The sequence below is a fragment of the Periplaneta americana genome, chromosome 15 (genome assembly GCF_040183065.1).
Source record: "Periplaneta americana isolate PAMFEO1 chromosome 15, P.americana_PAMFEO1_priV1, whole genome shotgun sequence".
NCBI lineage: Eukaryota > Metazoa > Arthropoda > Insecta > Blattodea > Blattidae > Periplaneta > Periplaneta americana.
The window spans coordinates 165,318,996-165,333,649 of record NC_091131.1 but is presented as its reverse complement, the minus strand read 5'-3'; the positions used below and the strand labels follow the sequence as shown (position 1 = coordinate 165,333,649).

Sequence of the window (14,654 nt, the reverse complement as noted above, 5' to 3'; positions counted from 1 at the left end):
AACAATATATGAAATGAAAAATTATGTAAAACAAAAACGTAATACACTATCATATTAACATAGTGAAATAATAAGGCTGATACTTGTCAATGTCATATTAGGTGTATTTTATACAGACAGAAAATAACATGTAGTCAATGACATTGTGATAAATCGAGATGGAACACGAAATAGGAAAAATGTAGCAAACAAGATGAAAAAATGCTACAGGGACATCATTTTATTTTTACTAACATTTTTAATATTAACCTGGCTATACCTTTTGCTACCCCTTCCCACGACTGGAGTTCGATGATACTGCGTAAAATAAAAACAAATCACTTTACTAGGTATAGGAGGGAAGAAAAGTAGTTAATCCATTTACGTAAACTAGGAAATATCGCGATTTCGAGTTTAATAATTGTCATTAAGTTTTTGTGTAATCAAAATACAGTACAGTATTAACAATAAGTGTTTTTACTCACGAACTGAGTTATCCATGCAGAACGTATTCATTCTGCAGTGTATATTATACTGTCTACAGTACATTAGCGTACAATATAGAGAATGAAGTTAAATTGTAAAATAATCATAATATGGATATTTAAACACATTTTTGAAAATGGTGACCGTTCATTTCGATACAGGGTTCAGTCCTTTTGTGCATATTATCGCACTATAGACTATTGTACCTAATTCCAATTACCAGTTTCGTCCTTCGTACTAATAACTCATGTTGAAATAATTCTGTACCTACTCTGTAAAAACGTACCTTACGTACTGTAAATTCAATCTTCACTTCTGTCCGATCCGAAAAAATAAAATTACTCAGACATGCTATCTACTGTCCGTCATAGTAGTTATGTCGGAGGATCGTAGAAAGGGGGGAAATCACGTGACAATTAATTATTTAACGAGGCCCTTTTATTTAAGTTATTTTAAACAGTTGCATAATATTACGTAGATGTCCAATTCCTAACAGAAATTAATGTTTTCAGAAAAGACTAAGCCAGCCCAGCCACTAGCCTTTTCAGCGGCGTGAGCAGAAGCAGGTGGGGAAAATCGGGATGCGACGTAGGCAAACGGACGACAGCACCTGTGCGAAAATATGATTCAATATTGAAAGCTGTTTCGTCACTAGAAAACGCGAACATATTTCTGGAACGTACTATACTCAGTACTGCTTGACTGCATGTACGCGGCCTTGGTTGTGTTGGAAGTTTACTAGTAGGAGGGGTGGGAGCGAAGTACATTCAAAAACTCAGGTACAATAAAAATTGAAGTAAAAATAAAATGATGTCCCTGTAGATAAACATTAAGGATATTTAGCTGTATGCAAAATGTGTGACAATTTCAAATGAGGAAATTTATAATAATGATACAGATTTTGAGATAGATAATGCTTGTGTAAAATATTTCAAATATGTCTTAATTGTTTCTGCAGAAGTGGAAGGAAGTTTTTCCAGCTGTAAGGCTGTGTTTTCTTGCAACAGGCAATCATTCTCCTTTGAAAATGTGGCTTGTTATTCACTGCAACAATATATGAAATGAAGAATTATGTAAAACAAGAACGTAATACATCATCATATTAACATAGGCCTAGTGAAATAAAAAAACCTGATAATTTCCAATGTTACATTAGGTGTATTTTCTACAGACAGAAAATAAAACGTCTTTAAACTAGTGAAAAATTTTTTAACAAAGAAAATGTTGTCTTTAAATTTTTCTTTAGCAGATAGTTGTGTTTCGAAGTCAAAGGAGTGGCTTTCAACCACCCAAATGCTGAGGACTAACTTATCGTGATGATAAGCATGAGTTCAAACGAACGAAAGACACTGCGTTAACTCACCCCAACCACAGTCTAGTATATACAGTCGCGAAGCTCAATACGTAGTAAATATGCAAACATTAGGTAGTTGCTCACCACTAGGATCGCTAATATCGCCTCATTACAGGCAATGCAAAATAGTACCGTCACAGTCTATTATTTCTAGCACCCTCAAAACTCAAGCTTCGTGACTGTACATAGTAGACTGTGCCCCAACTCTGACACGTACTCAAAGTTAGAGGCGCATGAAGCGCTCTGGTAGTATAACGGCATATATTTCTCAGGCCTACTCATTACAATCTAATCGCCGTCACATGTAGAATATACGTGCAAATGAATAAATATATTACGTAAGTGATTATTTACTTATCTATTTATATATATTTATTTACCTACTTACCTACTTATTTATTTATTCATTCATTTATAGGGGAGACTGTTGTACCTTTAGCATAGTGTACCTTTGAACATTTTTTGTTTTTTTATGTTTGCTGCTACCTAGAGGACTCAAAATGAAGTAGATTGTAGAGAAAGCCGCTAAGTAGCTCTGGTCGTAGTTTCAGTTTGATTTATTGCAAAGTGTGAGTTCCGTGGACAAAATAATTTTTTTAGTACCAAAAGTAAACATTTCGTTCACTGATGTATATTTTCTAACACAAAACCAGATTGTATTTGCTATTATCAATCAAGTACGGTGTGTTCCCTATCATCTGGTGAGTAATAACATATTTTAATTTCCATGATTTATTCGAATCTCTAGTTTTAGGAGCCATATTTGTTTAAACGTGCACCCTCTTGTACCTTTGAACACAAAACATCTTGTACCATGGAACATGTTCCAAATTACACGATACTATCGGTTTTTGTTTTTCTTTTATTTTAAGGTCATGTCACGAAGTAAGTCTGGAGTTAAGAGGCCCCCAATTGATACGGATGCCTTGAAGAAAGTTGTTGAAGCAGTTACTGCTTCTCCAGGAAATAAAAACTCAATCAAAGAAGCCTGCTCTGGTTTATGATTGCAAATACATTTTAAATATGATTGTCAGTTCTTACAGCTATATTCCCACCTATATTCCATGTGTTCCAACTTACAAGAGGGTATGTTCCAAGGTACATGAACCTGTTGTACCTTTGAACACATTACATATCCCTTCATTTTATTTTTTCCGTCCTTAATAGATCTGTAAAACAGGAAAATACATGCAGGAAGTTGTAAAGGAATCTTCAGTAATTATTTCAAGCATTTTTTCATTTAAAAAATTTCATTTCCCAAAATTAAAAAAAAATAAAATGTGAAAAGTGTTTCAAGGTACAACAGTCTCCCCTATAATACATAATAAATTATACTGTATTTACTACTCGGTAATTTCCCCTGGACCACACCAATGTTCTATAGAAATATATTTTAATGTTTGTTAGCAAAAGGAAACTAAGGTAATCTTGAAGATCGTTCTCTATGGTCGAGTGGTTATTACGTGATTTATTCCAATATTTGAGAGTTTAAATCCTTCCAAACGAGATAAAAATAAGACCAATAAAATTTCTGTAATGTAATCTTTCACATATCACATCTAAATTTTCTCTGAAAAATTTTATACTGGTAAATACTGCAATAAGCAAGTTATTGTTATGATACGTTTTATTATTATTATTATTATTGTTATTGTTGTAATCATTATTATATTAACTTTTTAAGCTATGAAAGCTCTTCGCTTCTGAATTGCCAATAAAATACCACCGTGCTTACCTGTAAGCAGTGGCGTAGCATGAAATTTTGAGTAGGGGAAGCTAACTCAAGTTGTCTTTCATGCAATATGAGAAAACGTATTACAAAAATACAGTCTTAAAATAAATAGTAGTCAATTTCAAGTCAGCAGTCGAAGATTGGTTGGAACATCGTAAGTAACGCCAATAAGGCATGACCTCAAATGATAATAATAATAAAATATGATTTCACGGTTTACACATATCTCTTAACAAATAGACACGTGTACGTATAACATTAGCTCACTCCCTGTCATACTTAGAGAAATCACAATATTAGTATCATTACGTAAGTATGCGTCTGTCTTTTGGTTGTGTCCTTCATTCACAGCAAGGGAGTCGGTCATTTGTTTTTTAAATCACACTTTTGTTCGTAAGTCAGTTTTGATAATACAATTGTCCTAAAAAAATTCAAGTAAATTAGTGTCAGGAGCTGTTATTTCGCTCATTATTTATTATATCAGCCACAATGCACACTAACACTTCAACTGAACACAACTGACGAATAGGGATAACTCGGAAACTGCTTATTTTAAATGTTAAAGCTTGCTTCTTTTCGAGTCTTGCGACTAGGGTAGTTTAAAAGGGATGGAAAATCTGCGGGGTGGATTACACAGAAGAAACCGGTCTGCTTGGAAGCTGGTGTGTGCAGGCTTCTTGTTTACTGCTGCATCACAAATAATCCTGAGCTGCCGCATCACAATATTTAATGCGTAAATATAAATTCTATTAAAATTAATAAATAATTTTCTTCATAAACTGCGGGTTTATTATGAAATTATTATTAACTGGGGAAGCTAAGCTTTTTAGCTTACATTGACGCTACGCCACTGCCTGTAAGTTACAAGCCTTCTATTACTCACGAATATTTCTAGATTATCTCAAGATCGCAGACTTGGTCTTCCCAGTGACCTGTGTCACACGATAGTTATTCTAAAACTCTCTTAATCTTTTCCTAATAGAGCTCTAATTACATGTTCTATCCTTTACAGCGTTTTAGCTTTCAATTTTACAACTACGTTGGGTTCCATGTAGAGAATGTAAACTGCTTGTTTACTAATTTTCTCCATTTCAAACTGACTGGGTCAAATACTACGCCAAATATTTCCTTCAAAATTACAACACGCAAGTGATCAACAAAAATGTAACTGTTAATAAAGAAAAGTTAAGAGCTATCTACTTGTTAATGAAGACAGACCAGGTTCTACGTCTCAACTTACACTACAGCAGAGACAGAATAGTAATTTTTAACTAGATCAATATCTAGTATGACCTGTGTATTGTATTACAAGACAGTGCCTAATAATCTCGAATTGTAAATAAGGTTGGATACAAAATGTTTATACTTGAATTAAAGTTTAGTCGAGACAATGAAGGTTTCTGAGAACTGTGTAGGCTACGTCATACACGCATTCTCTAACACTCTTACAAAATGGCGACTCAAATGCAGCTTTACACTGTTTCAAGCCGTTTTTGTGTGTTGCAGCTCGTCTTGGTAGCTTTCAAGTATTTAAGTTTTGTTTTACAGTACCTAACAGCATACGACATTTCAAGGAGGGTTCGACCTGAAGATTTGAAAGCTTTCTTTAGCAAGGTTCGACGTAGAAACTGCTTAAACCAAACGTTATGGAGTGAGAGAGTCCCGGGTTAAAGCTAAGATGAAGGCGAAACTTTTAGCCTCGTTAAAATTTCGGGACCGAATCCAACAAAATTTAGTTTCCGGTCTTTCCCGGGAATAAAATGGGATTGGAGCGTGGCGTTGATATTACTTTGTTTGTGCTTCAAAGACATAGACGGCCTATTGTGTAGAGTCTGAGTATGAAATCCCTGAATAAACAAGCTCCCGCCCATTTTCTTATTTCGCGCAGGCAACAGCTTCACAGACGTGTAACATTGCAACCGCTTATAATTGTCAAATCAAAAAAATATAATCAGGATATAGCACTGTATTGCAGGTTCACAAAGTTCCTACAAGGTCTTGAAATTTTTAAATTTTTTCCAAATTTACAGAACTGCCCGGACGAGAAGTTATGGCACCAGCGCGAGGGACGCATTTTAGTTCGTTTGCTTGGACTCGCCCTCACACTCAACTGGAGGGGTGTTGGGTTAGTTGGTTACTAGCATTCCGAGTGTTCAGATCGTTCTGCTACTACCGCTATTGCTAATACTGAAAACATTGCCCTTCTCACCGCCCTCATTATGGCATTGTCTAAGGTGTGAAAACATAGAGTAGTTCATAGTCAAGGACATGAAATAGCATACAATGTATGGAAATTCATGTCAGAAGAGGCTGTAAATGGAATATCAATTCCATTGAAAAGCGTGTGTGCAAGAGTACTGGCTGCCACTGGTATTTCAAAGCGAACCTTGGCAAGAATCAGGAAAGAAGAGAAAAATATTGAGGCAGGAACAGCAGATTCTTTCTCCAGTCCGGAAAAATCACAGCCGAAGAAGAAGATTGTTGCAGCTGTAGACAGTTTTGACGAGGAAGTCATAAGAAGAATCATCTATAATTTCTACGCTACGCATAAGCAGAGGCCGACTCTGCAATCGCTTCTTCCAAAAATGGATATCAGTGTATGATTATGTGAAGAAAGTAGAGAACAATTACATTGAAAGTGAGCACGTGATGGACAGTATTTTGGAGAACATTTCCATAGACTTAGGGACATCTGATTCCAGCACAGATCAGTCGTCTGATTCGGACGGAGAACAAGAATAAAAAGATGGAATAGCGGGGGTAATTCCATTAGGTACCTTCGGACTCTTGAGTAGGAAAGTGGTGATACTAAGGTAAGATGAATGTTTTTAGAAAGAGATCAAACGCATATGCCTGCCGCTCTGAGCTTGAGAACCGTAACCCAAACAACCCCCACTTCTCTACCCTGTTGGCCGGCAATTTAAAACTTCGCGCAGGTTGGTGCCATAACATCTCGTCTCAGCTCTACTTTTAGATGTCCAGAAGCATGGGATATGCAGAATCATTATGTTACGTGGGACATATTGCCCTTCCAGCTCCATCCACCAGAGGAAGGTGGATATAGTAGGCCAAGAAAGGGTCTATGTTTATTTCAAGTTGTGATCTTCAATGTTTTAGCCAGAACACAGAATGTCTGCTTTACTTTACTGCGTACAACTATGATGCGCTTTCTTCTTGTGAGTAACTGTCATGAACACATTTTGTACACATTTCACAAAATGTGTTCCTCTGTTTCTAGCTGACTCAAAATTAACTCTAAATTACAAAGTGTTATTTCGGAAGGAGAGCTGTTTCAGACCAATTACAGAGAACTTACAATTGAAAACCGAGCAATATCGATAACGCCGTCGGATTACGAACTCTGCTGAATGCACAACAGGCTAACAGTCTGGGGTTCACAGGTAGAGATCTGTCCTCACCTCAACTGCGATATAAATTGTAAATGATATTGAATGGGGTAGTAAACTGTCGATAATAGCGTGTCAAATTTTATGATTATATATTAATTTAAGATTATATTTAATCTTCAAATATTTAGTCACGACTCTCCATTTTAATGAAGTGGCTTAAAATTAGTGTTCCTTCACAAAGTGCGGAGCAACCATCAGATTGTGTAACAATGTCCTAGCCCCAAGCGAACCTTTCATTATCAATTCGAAACTCTTCTTGAAAGTTCGTGAAGGATAAAGGAAAATTACGCTAAAAGGACCTAGCTGTCAATATAAGGCACAAGAATTGCGTTTTAAAAATAGCAGCGTAATATATTCCGATTAACTACAATTAACTAATCTTTCTACTTATTAGAAGAGCTTTTTATTACCGGTGATGAATAATTATACGAATTCGCGACGTTTCGAAGGTTCCTTCTCCCTTCAACTTAAAAAGGAAGAAAAATTCTACTCGTTGCGGTTGTTGGATCAGTAAAGTGAATTTAACAGTTTGTAACGAACTCAATAAGTACGAAAATAATTTTTCACCCTTCTATTTTGTTCACCTCAAGACTAATGCACATTCCGTATTCGAAACGTCGCCAATTCCCATATTCACCACCCATGTACAATGTAAAAAAATTCCAAGCCGCACTTTTTGAATAATCTTCCATCGTCTTTCAGAACATCACCTCGTGTCGCTAGCGAAGTCACATCTCACGCTACAGATTGGTGTTATGTATCTGGATCAATGTTCTATTAACTCTGTGTTATGCCATGAGTAAACATTTGTGAGGAATTCCTTACCCTTTACGCTAATAGAAATTTAGTGTTTCAAAAGGGCAAAGCATAATTATGATACTAATTGCAATTGGTGTACAGGTCTAGAAAACAAGAACACGTGAAGGGTGACAAAGGGTGTATCAATCACAAGTATTCCAACACACTAGAGAAAGAGTTACCGAAAGATTTTAAGGTATTTACATAGGTTGGATAAAAAGTTATGGCAACACTGCTGTCACGTGACGATGGTGCGTTCGACAGCTGCCAGTTGTGTGGACATGAACAAGGACTGTTAGATGAGTTAGTGCAGCCAGCGGCGACAGTACTCTGTCAATCTACTGCAGTGTGTAGAACGTTGACTTTCATAGGGATAGTGCGAGCGCCCTAAGACCACGTTTATAAAACTAGAGCAACGTTCCTGGATCAAAATTGAAGTGACACGAGGTCGTAGTGCACAAGAATGTTTTCAGGGACTGCGTTCCGGGAAGGCAGGAATGCCGTTCAGGACTACCTCCGTACAGGACGACCCCGCGTGGAGGACAACTCAGTTCAACTCCTTGCTTCCCTGTTGGATGTTGATCGCCGATGGACTGCGCGTGAGTTAGCAGCGGAAGTCGGAGTATGTCACAAAACTGTGCTGCAAGACATTCTGGGTTACCGCAAAATTACAAGGCGTTGGATACCCCATGAAATTTTCGAGGTTTAACAATGGCACCGCTATGCAATCGCACAGGCCTTGTTAGACCGGTATCAAAGGGAAGGTGACGCTTTCCTGTACGAATCGTCGCTATGGACGAAACTTGGGTTCGCTCATACGAACCAACCAAACTTGAAACGTCAATCAAATGAATGGAAGCATCCAGGTTCTTCTCGTCCGAAGAAAGTGCGCCTACACAAAGTGCTGTGAAGGTGATGTTCATTGTGCTGTATGACATTGACGGGGTAATACTGCGCCACGCTGTACCTCCAAGGCAGACGGCAAACGCGGATTACTACTGCAGGTTCCTGCAGCACCACCTTCGTCCAGCCCTCAGGAAAAATCGACGACACTTGGTGGTACAGAACCCCATCATTCTTCATGATAATGCAAGGAGTCACACCACTGCTGCTGTCAAGGATCTCTTGCGCCGCTGGCAATGGGAGATTCTGGAACATCCACCGTACTCACCCGATATGATCCATGCGATTACGATCTTTTCAACAAAGTGAAAGAACCACTGCGAGAGACCCGGTACAATACCAGAGATGAACTTATCCGTGCTATAGGGCGGTCAATACAGAACATAAACAAAGATGGATGCGCTGATGGTGTACGACGCCTTCCAAACATTTTGGAAAAAGGCAATAAATAAGGGGGGCGACTATATAGAAGATACGTAAATGTTGTACCCCTGTGAATAAAGCCATGTCAGAAATATCGAACTGTTGCCATTACTTTTTATCCAACCTTAGTATTTTTGCAAGATGTTTTTGAGCTTTACCGATCGTGTTGGGAGCTAAATTTTATAGTGCCCACGTCTGAACATATTTTCAAGGAGAGGGGTAGATCTGATAGAATGTGGAAGAATCACTTGTCAGGAAGGCAGCAATCAGGCACAACAATAAGACGAGACTTAGCTTGAAATTGTACAATAATTCAACAGAACATTAGCCACTTCATTCACTGTAATTCACTTCCAGGTGCAAGAAGCTTACAACACCCTGCAGAGTGTGAAAAATGGGGACATACCACTGGCGCAAAAAGCTATACAGACTGCAGCGGCAACAGCAGCGCTTACTACGACGGCGATGGGGCTGCTGCAGGACATACAGAATGTGATAACATCCTTCAGCACTTCTTTCGCCAGAGTGCCGGCAATAGCGATGAAGACCGCCATTCGCAACGCCAACTTCGCTCAGGTAACGCACCACATGTGAGCTTATTAATATGGCTAGGATTATAAATCATGAAAAAATATCCTAAAACAATGCATTTATAACCTAAAAATCTAAAAAAAAAAAAATGCCCTTAAAATGGCCTAAAATTGTTCTTACATAATTGGCTTAATAGGAAAGGAGGTTTTGTACTACTCAAGGGTATAGGCTATGTACGTGAAAGACCACAAATATTCTCAGAAAATGCAGGCTCTAAATTTCTAAAATTTATTAGAAAATGAACCCACAATTGAACAAAAATTACAAGGTATCACAACAAGACTTATTAGAAGTTAAATATTTAATCTATACTAATAATAAATCTGTAGCCGAAATTTTTCTGGTAATTTTCGATTTTCCAAAAAATAATTGGTCCTAACATATATAATTAACCACTCTGAAACCGAAAATCGCTTTTTTGAAATTTTTGTTTGTATGTCTGTCTGTCTGTACGTTTGTTACCTTTTCACGCGATAATGGCTGAACGGATTTCGATGAAAATTGGAATATAAATGAAGTTCGTTGTAACTTAGATTTTAGGCTATATGGCATTCAAAATACATTATTTAAAAGGGGGGTTATAAGGGGGCCTGAATTAAATAAATCGAAATATCTCGCTTATTATTGATTTTTGTGAAACATATTACATAACAAAAGTTTCTTTAAAAATAATTTGCGATACGTTTTTTTCCTTGAAAAATTTTGATAGGACTGATATTTAATGACATAAATGAGTTTTAAAATTAAAATAACTACCATCTAAGGCCGTGTAATGAATTAAAAACAAATGGCTTCGTCTATAAGGGGCCTTGGACAGCAACAATCGAAAGCTATGAAAGATAGCCTACAGACAATGTTTCTGTGTTTGTATGAAGTAATATCGAAAGCTAAATTAACCGATTTGTATAATTAATTATTATTTCACCATTGGAAAGTGTAGTTTCTCTAGATGGACATAATGGTATAATGTTATTACAGTAACTTCTGATATAATATAATATAATATAATATAATATAATATAATATAATATAATATAATATAATATAATATAATATAATATAATATAATATAATATAATATAATATAATATAATATGTAATATTATATAATATAATTTAAGTTATTTGAAGGGTTCAGAACCATAGTGGCCCAAGCGCCATTTACTGAATACGTAGAAAACAAGGGTTAAAATTAAGTTATTACCATAATTAAATGGAAACCTATAACAAGTAAAATAAAATATACACATTAAATCTAAATGATGTCAATCTTCATTAATATGGTTGCATGTAATAAAAATTAAGAAACAGGTTAAAGGAATTGTCATTGCACCAAATGAGTGTCTCTGGACCAAAATGATCGCATTTTAATTATTAGGATGCAATTTATATTAAGTAACATATTAAACGATTTATCCTTCTATCAAACACGAATGTTCCCTGGATCAAATGTCCTATTTTAATTATGTAATTACTTTATATTTATTTCTAACGGGTGCAGCGGAGCGCACGGGTACGGCTAGTATAATTATAAAAAGATTACTAATAATATTTTTCAAACCAGTTTTATCACAGTATGAAAAAAAAAACAAAAAAATTCTGCAGTTACATCATTTGGTAACCATAACATCGTTACGGTCTCTCCGACATCTTTAATATTGTTCCTGCATGTAATAAACACTTATTTCTGAAAAGTAGACTACTCTCAGACATGTAGAGTTGTTTATTTTAATACAATTGATTCTTTATTTGTTCTATATAAAATATATTCAAATTTATATAAAGTTTTGTGACCTAATTTTTCTACTTTCAAAGAAATGGGCATTATTGTAGTCTACCTTGTGCATAAATGCATGTTAAATCAGTGTACAAAATTTCAGAATTCTGTCTCTAATGGTTCTGGAGTTATGAAATAATGTGTGAAAATTTTAAAATTTTGAAAATTTAATTTAAATTAAAAAGTGAATTCTTAAAAATATTATTAGTAAGCTTTTTTATACCTTTATCAGATATTTAAGTTATAATAAGTCTTGTTGTGGTACTTTGTAATTTTTGTCCAATTGTGAGTTCCAATTCTTATAAAATTTTAGAAATTTAGATTCTGCATTTTCTGAGAATATTTGTGGTCGTTCACGTACATATACACCTAATATCTAGACTAGTAATTAAATTAAATTCTACGAATAGTCCCAACATTTAAGTTTATTTAATTTTACATAATTTTTTCTAAGTGGTACACTTTAATTAATTATTTTACCTGATGTAATTTCCATGTAGCTCACCACAAGGCCACTCTTACCGGAATTAGCAGGTATAGAGGAATCTATATTGAAGGGATGGTTGGATTGTACTACGTTAAAATGGCAATATTTGTGTAGAAAAAGATTAAAATAGTATACAAAATAATGGGTATTAACCATCGGCGTAGCTTGGTCGGTTAAGGCGCTTGCCTGCCGATCCGGAGTTTCACTCGGTCGCGGGTTCGACTCCCGCTTGGGCTGATTATCTGGTTGGGTTTTTCCGAGGTTTTTTCCAACTATAAGACAAATGTCAGGTAATCTATGGCGAATCCTCGGCCTCATCTCGCCAAATATCATATCTCTATCACCAATTCCATCGACACTAAATAACCTCGTAGTTGATACAGCGTCGTTAAATAACCAAATAAAAAAATAATGGTTATTAATGGACAAAATATGTAGACAAATATCAAAGGAAATAAACATTATTTTATATTAATAATGGGGATTTGTGGCCAAAATTAAATGAAAATGCCTAAAAAATGTCCGAATAAAACAAAAGATGGTCTTATGAGTTGAAACAGGCAAAAAAAAAAATGCCCTAACAAATGAAGACCTCCTTCAAAGAATGTTGTATATCATATGCAAAAGCCGTTGATATACAACCTTCTTTGAGGGAGGTCTTCAAATATGTCTTAAAACACAGTTTATCACATAACATATAAATACTAAAGCAGCCATGTTTCTGGCTTACTAGAAAAAAAGATGCAATTTCATCAAAATTCTAGCCCTACTTATTAATATGGGATCCCAAAACAATTATTGAAGTATATTTTCGTAAATACGTCTATATATCCAAGGGCCACAGGTGACGGGATTGGGGAACGAAAGATGTAAGTTTTATGTGTAACATGCCACGTATCTCGTGGTTTGATCTATCTCCCCGGAATGAGTAGGATTCCGGTTGCTTTCAAGCAGGCTAACGACAGCGGGCACCATAATGGGAGGAGACACTTTTAAAAGTACGCGAAACGCGTCTCTGCAAGGGAATTTGGGACTGAGAAAAACTGAATTTGTGAGCTCCAAGACTGTTGGCTACTTGTCTCACTCCGTTTTAACAGTTCCAGTGAAGAAACTTAAGATAAATCTGAAACGGAAAAGTCGAAAATAGATGTAACCTAATAGCTACCACATGAGCTAAACCATGTGGAATTTTTGAAGTGAATAAATAAAAGGAGGTAGGAAAGAGAAAGTGTAAGGTCAAAAGTATACGATATTTATCGCGTCCTTGCAAGGACTCTTGGAAATTATCTTAACCTTAGTGTGAGCCCCTAACTAAAGGTCACTTGTCTCACTTCAGCCACGCTGTCCCACTTAAGGGACTTATGAAAATTTAGCGGGAGAAAAAGCCTGGAACTGGGTAGTGATCTGGTGTGAAAATTTCAATCTTTTATTCTGTGTTTAAAAAAAAAAAGTACAAAATAATACAGATACTTCCAGTCATTAATTTTAATTTATATAGAGAGAAAATAAATTGAGAAGGATCGGAAAATGCTCCTTGCGGCTATACAAACGACCCCGCTTCGCTATTCTAAGATACCATCTCGATCGTAGTTCGCTGCAGGCGCAGTCAGTCCGAGCCCCTACCACGCCGTAGCGGAGAAGTGAGAAATATGTTCCCAAATTGAAGCAGCAGAAAGCCGCCATTTGTTTGGAAGAAAACGCGCGGGATTTCGAAACCGCTATTTGAATACGTGTTGTATTGCGTATCCGAAAGCTAAATGTTTTTATTTAAAGGAACAATACTTCCTTTGCGATGTCTGTCTACCTTTAATACCGCGTTTCTGCTGTCAGCAGAGTTGCTGGGTTTTCTCCGAGGGAAATTGGGATATCAGAAGCTAACCTAGGACATTAAACTTATCAACAATTTAGCCTACCATAAGATTTATAGCAGTTTTCTGCATAGTGTTCGCGTGCTTTTTAATGTAATAGGTCTATTCGCCTCCGTGAGAAACACTAAAATACGAAGGACACGCAGTACAGTGAACACTACAATAATTTTTTCTTTTACTAACCGCGAATAGCCTATGTTTTAACAATTTACTAATAAATTAATTTTGGAACCGGTACTGCAACAGTTTCACTATCTGACGATGAATCCATGTTTAAACATAGTTCACTAAACTATAAAACGCAGCAATAATTGTATGTCTCTGTTATTACTGTAAAGTACGATATCAAAATCCCATCTTTCTTGCCAGTCAACGCACTTGAAATACACAATGTTTACTAATTGCGAGAACAGCGACTAGGGACCGGAACGGAATAATCGACAATGCTGTAGAAGTAGAAGAAGTATTATTTTGCGAGTTTAGTTGCTTTACAACAATCAGCTGGGCTACCTCAAAGACTTCCTAAATATCCGCGGATTATCTCTATGTTTATATAAATGAAAATATCGGATAATAGGATATACAGACTAATTTGTTTAAATATGTTCAAGGCTAATATCTGTAAAATCGGGATTTTTGTCAATCCCGATTGCCTTTAATCGGGACTCAACCAGGAAATTGGGAGAATCCCGCCTAAATTGGGATACCCGGCAACCCTAGCTGTCAGACATAGGTACTCTGTTCAGACTTGCATCATTTTCATAGGAACTCTGAATGTGAACATTCATAACCACGGTTAATAAGAGAATTAATATGTCAACTTTTTAATTCAGTAGGTTAAACTGC

The 14,654-nt window shown here is 36.1% G+C and overlaps 2 protein-coding genes across 5 annotated transcripts in view; one reads left to right on the top strand and one right to left on the bottom strand.

The window, feature by feature from the left end:
• Positions 1 to 14,654, bottom strand: part of LOC138715501 (nucleolar protein 12-like) — a 309,079-nt gene that overhangs the window by 175,680 nt on the left and 118,745 nt on the right. Inside the window, exon 9 of one of the 4 annotated variants that reach the window (XM_069848483.1) lies at positions 102 to 1,509. The exons of the other annotated variants lie outside the window; for them this stretch is intronic. The gene's annotated coding sequence lies outside the window, so the exon portion shown is untranslated. Of the gene's footprint in view, positions 1 to 101; positions 1,510 to 14,654 lie in introns of those variants that run through there. 4 annotated transcript variants of the gene reach the window in all.
• The window catches only part of LOC138715500 (uncharacterized), a 140,987-nt gene that overhangs the window by 98,830 nt on the left and 27,503 nt on the right, over positions 1 to 14,654 (top strand). Inside the window, exon 4 of the mRNA XM_069848475.1 lies at positions 9,443 to 9,661. Within this exon, the coding sequence (XP_069704576.1) occupies positions 9,443 to 9,661 (219 nt within the window). The remainder of the gene's footprint in view (positions 1 to 9,442; positions 9,662 to 14,654) is intronic.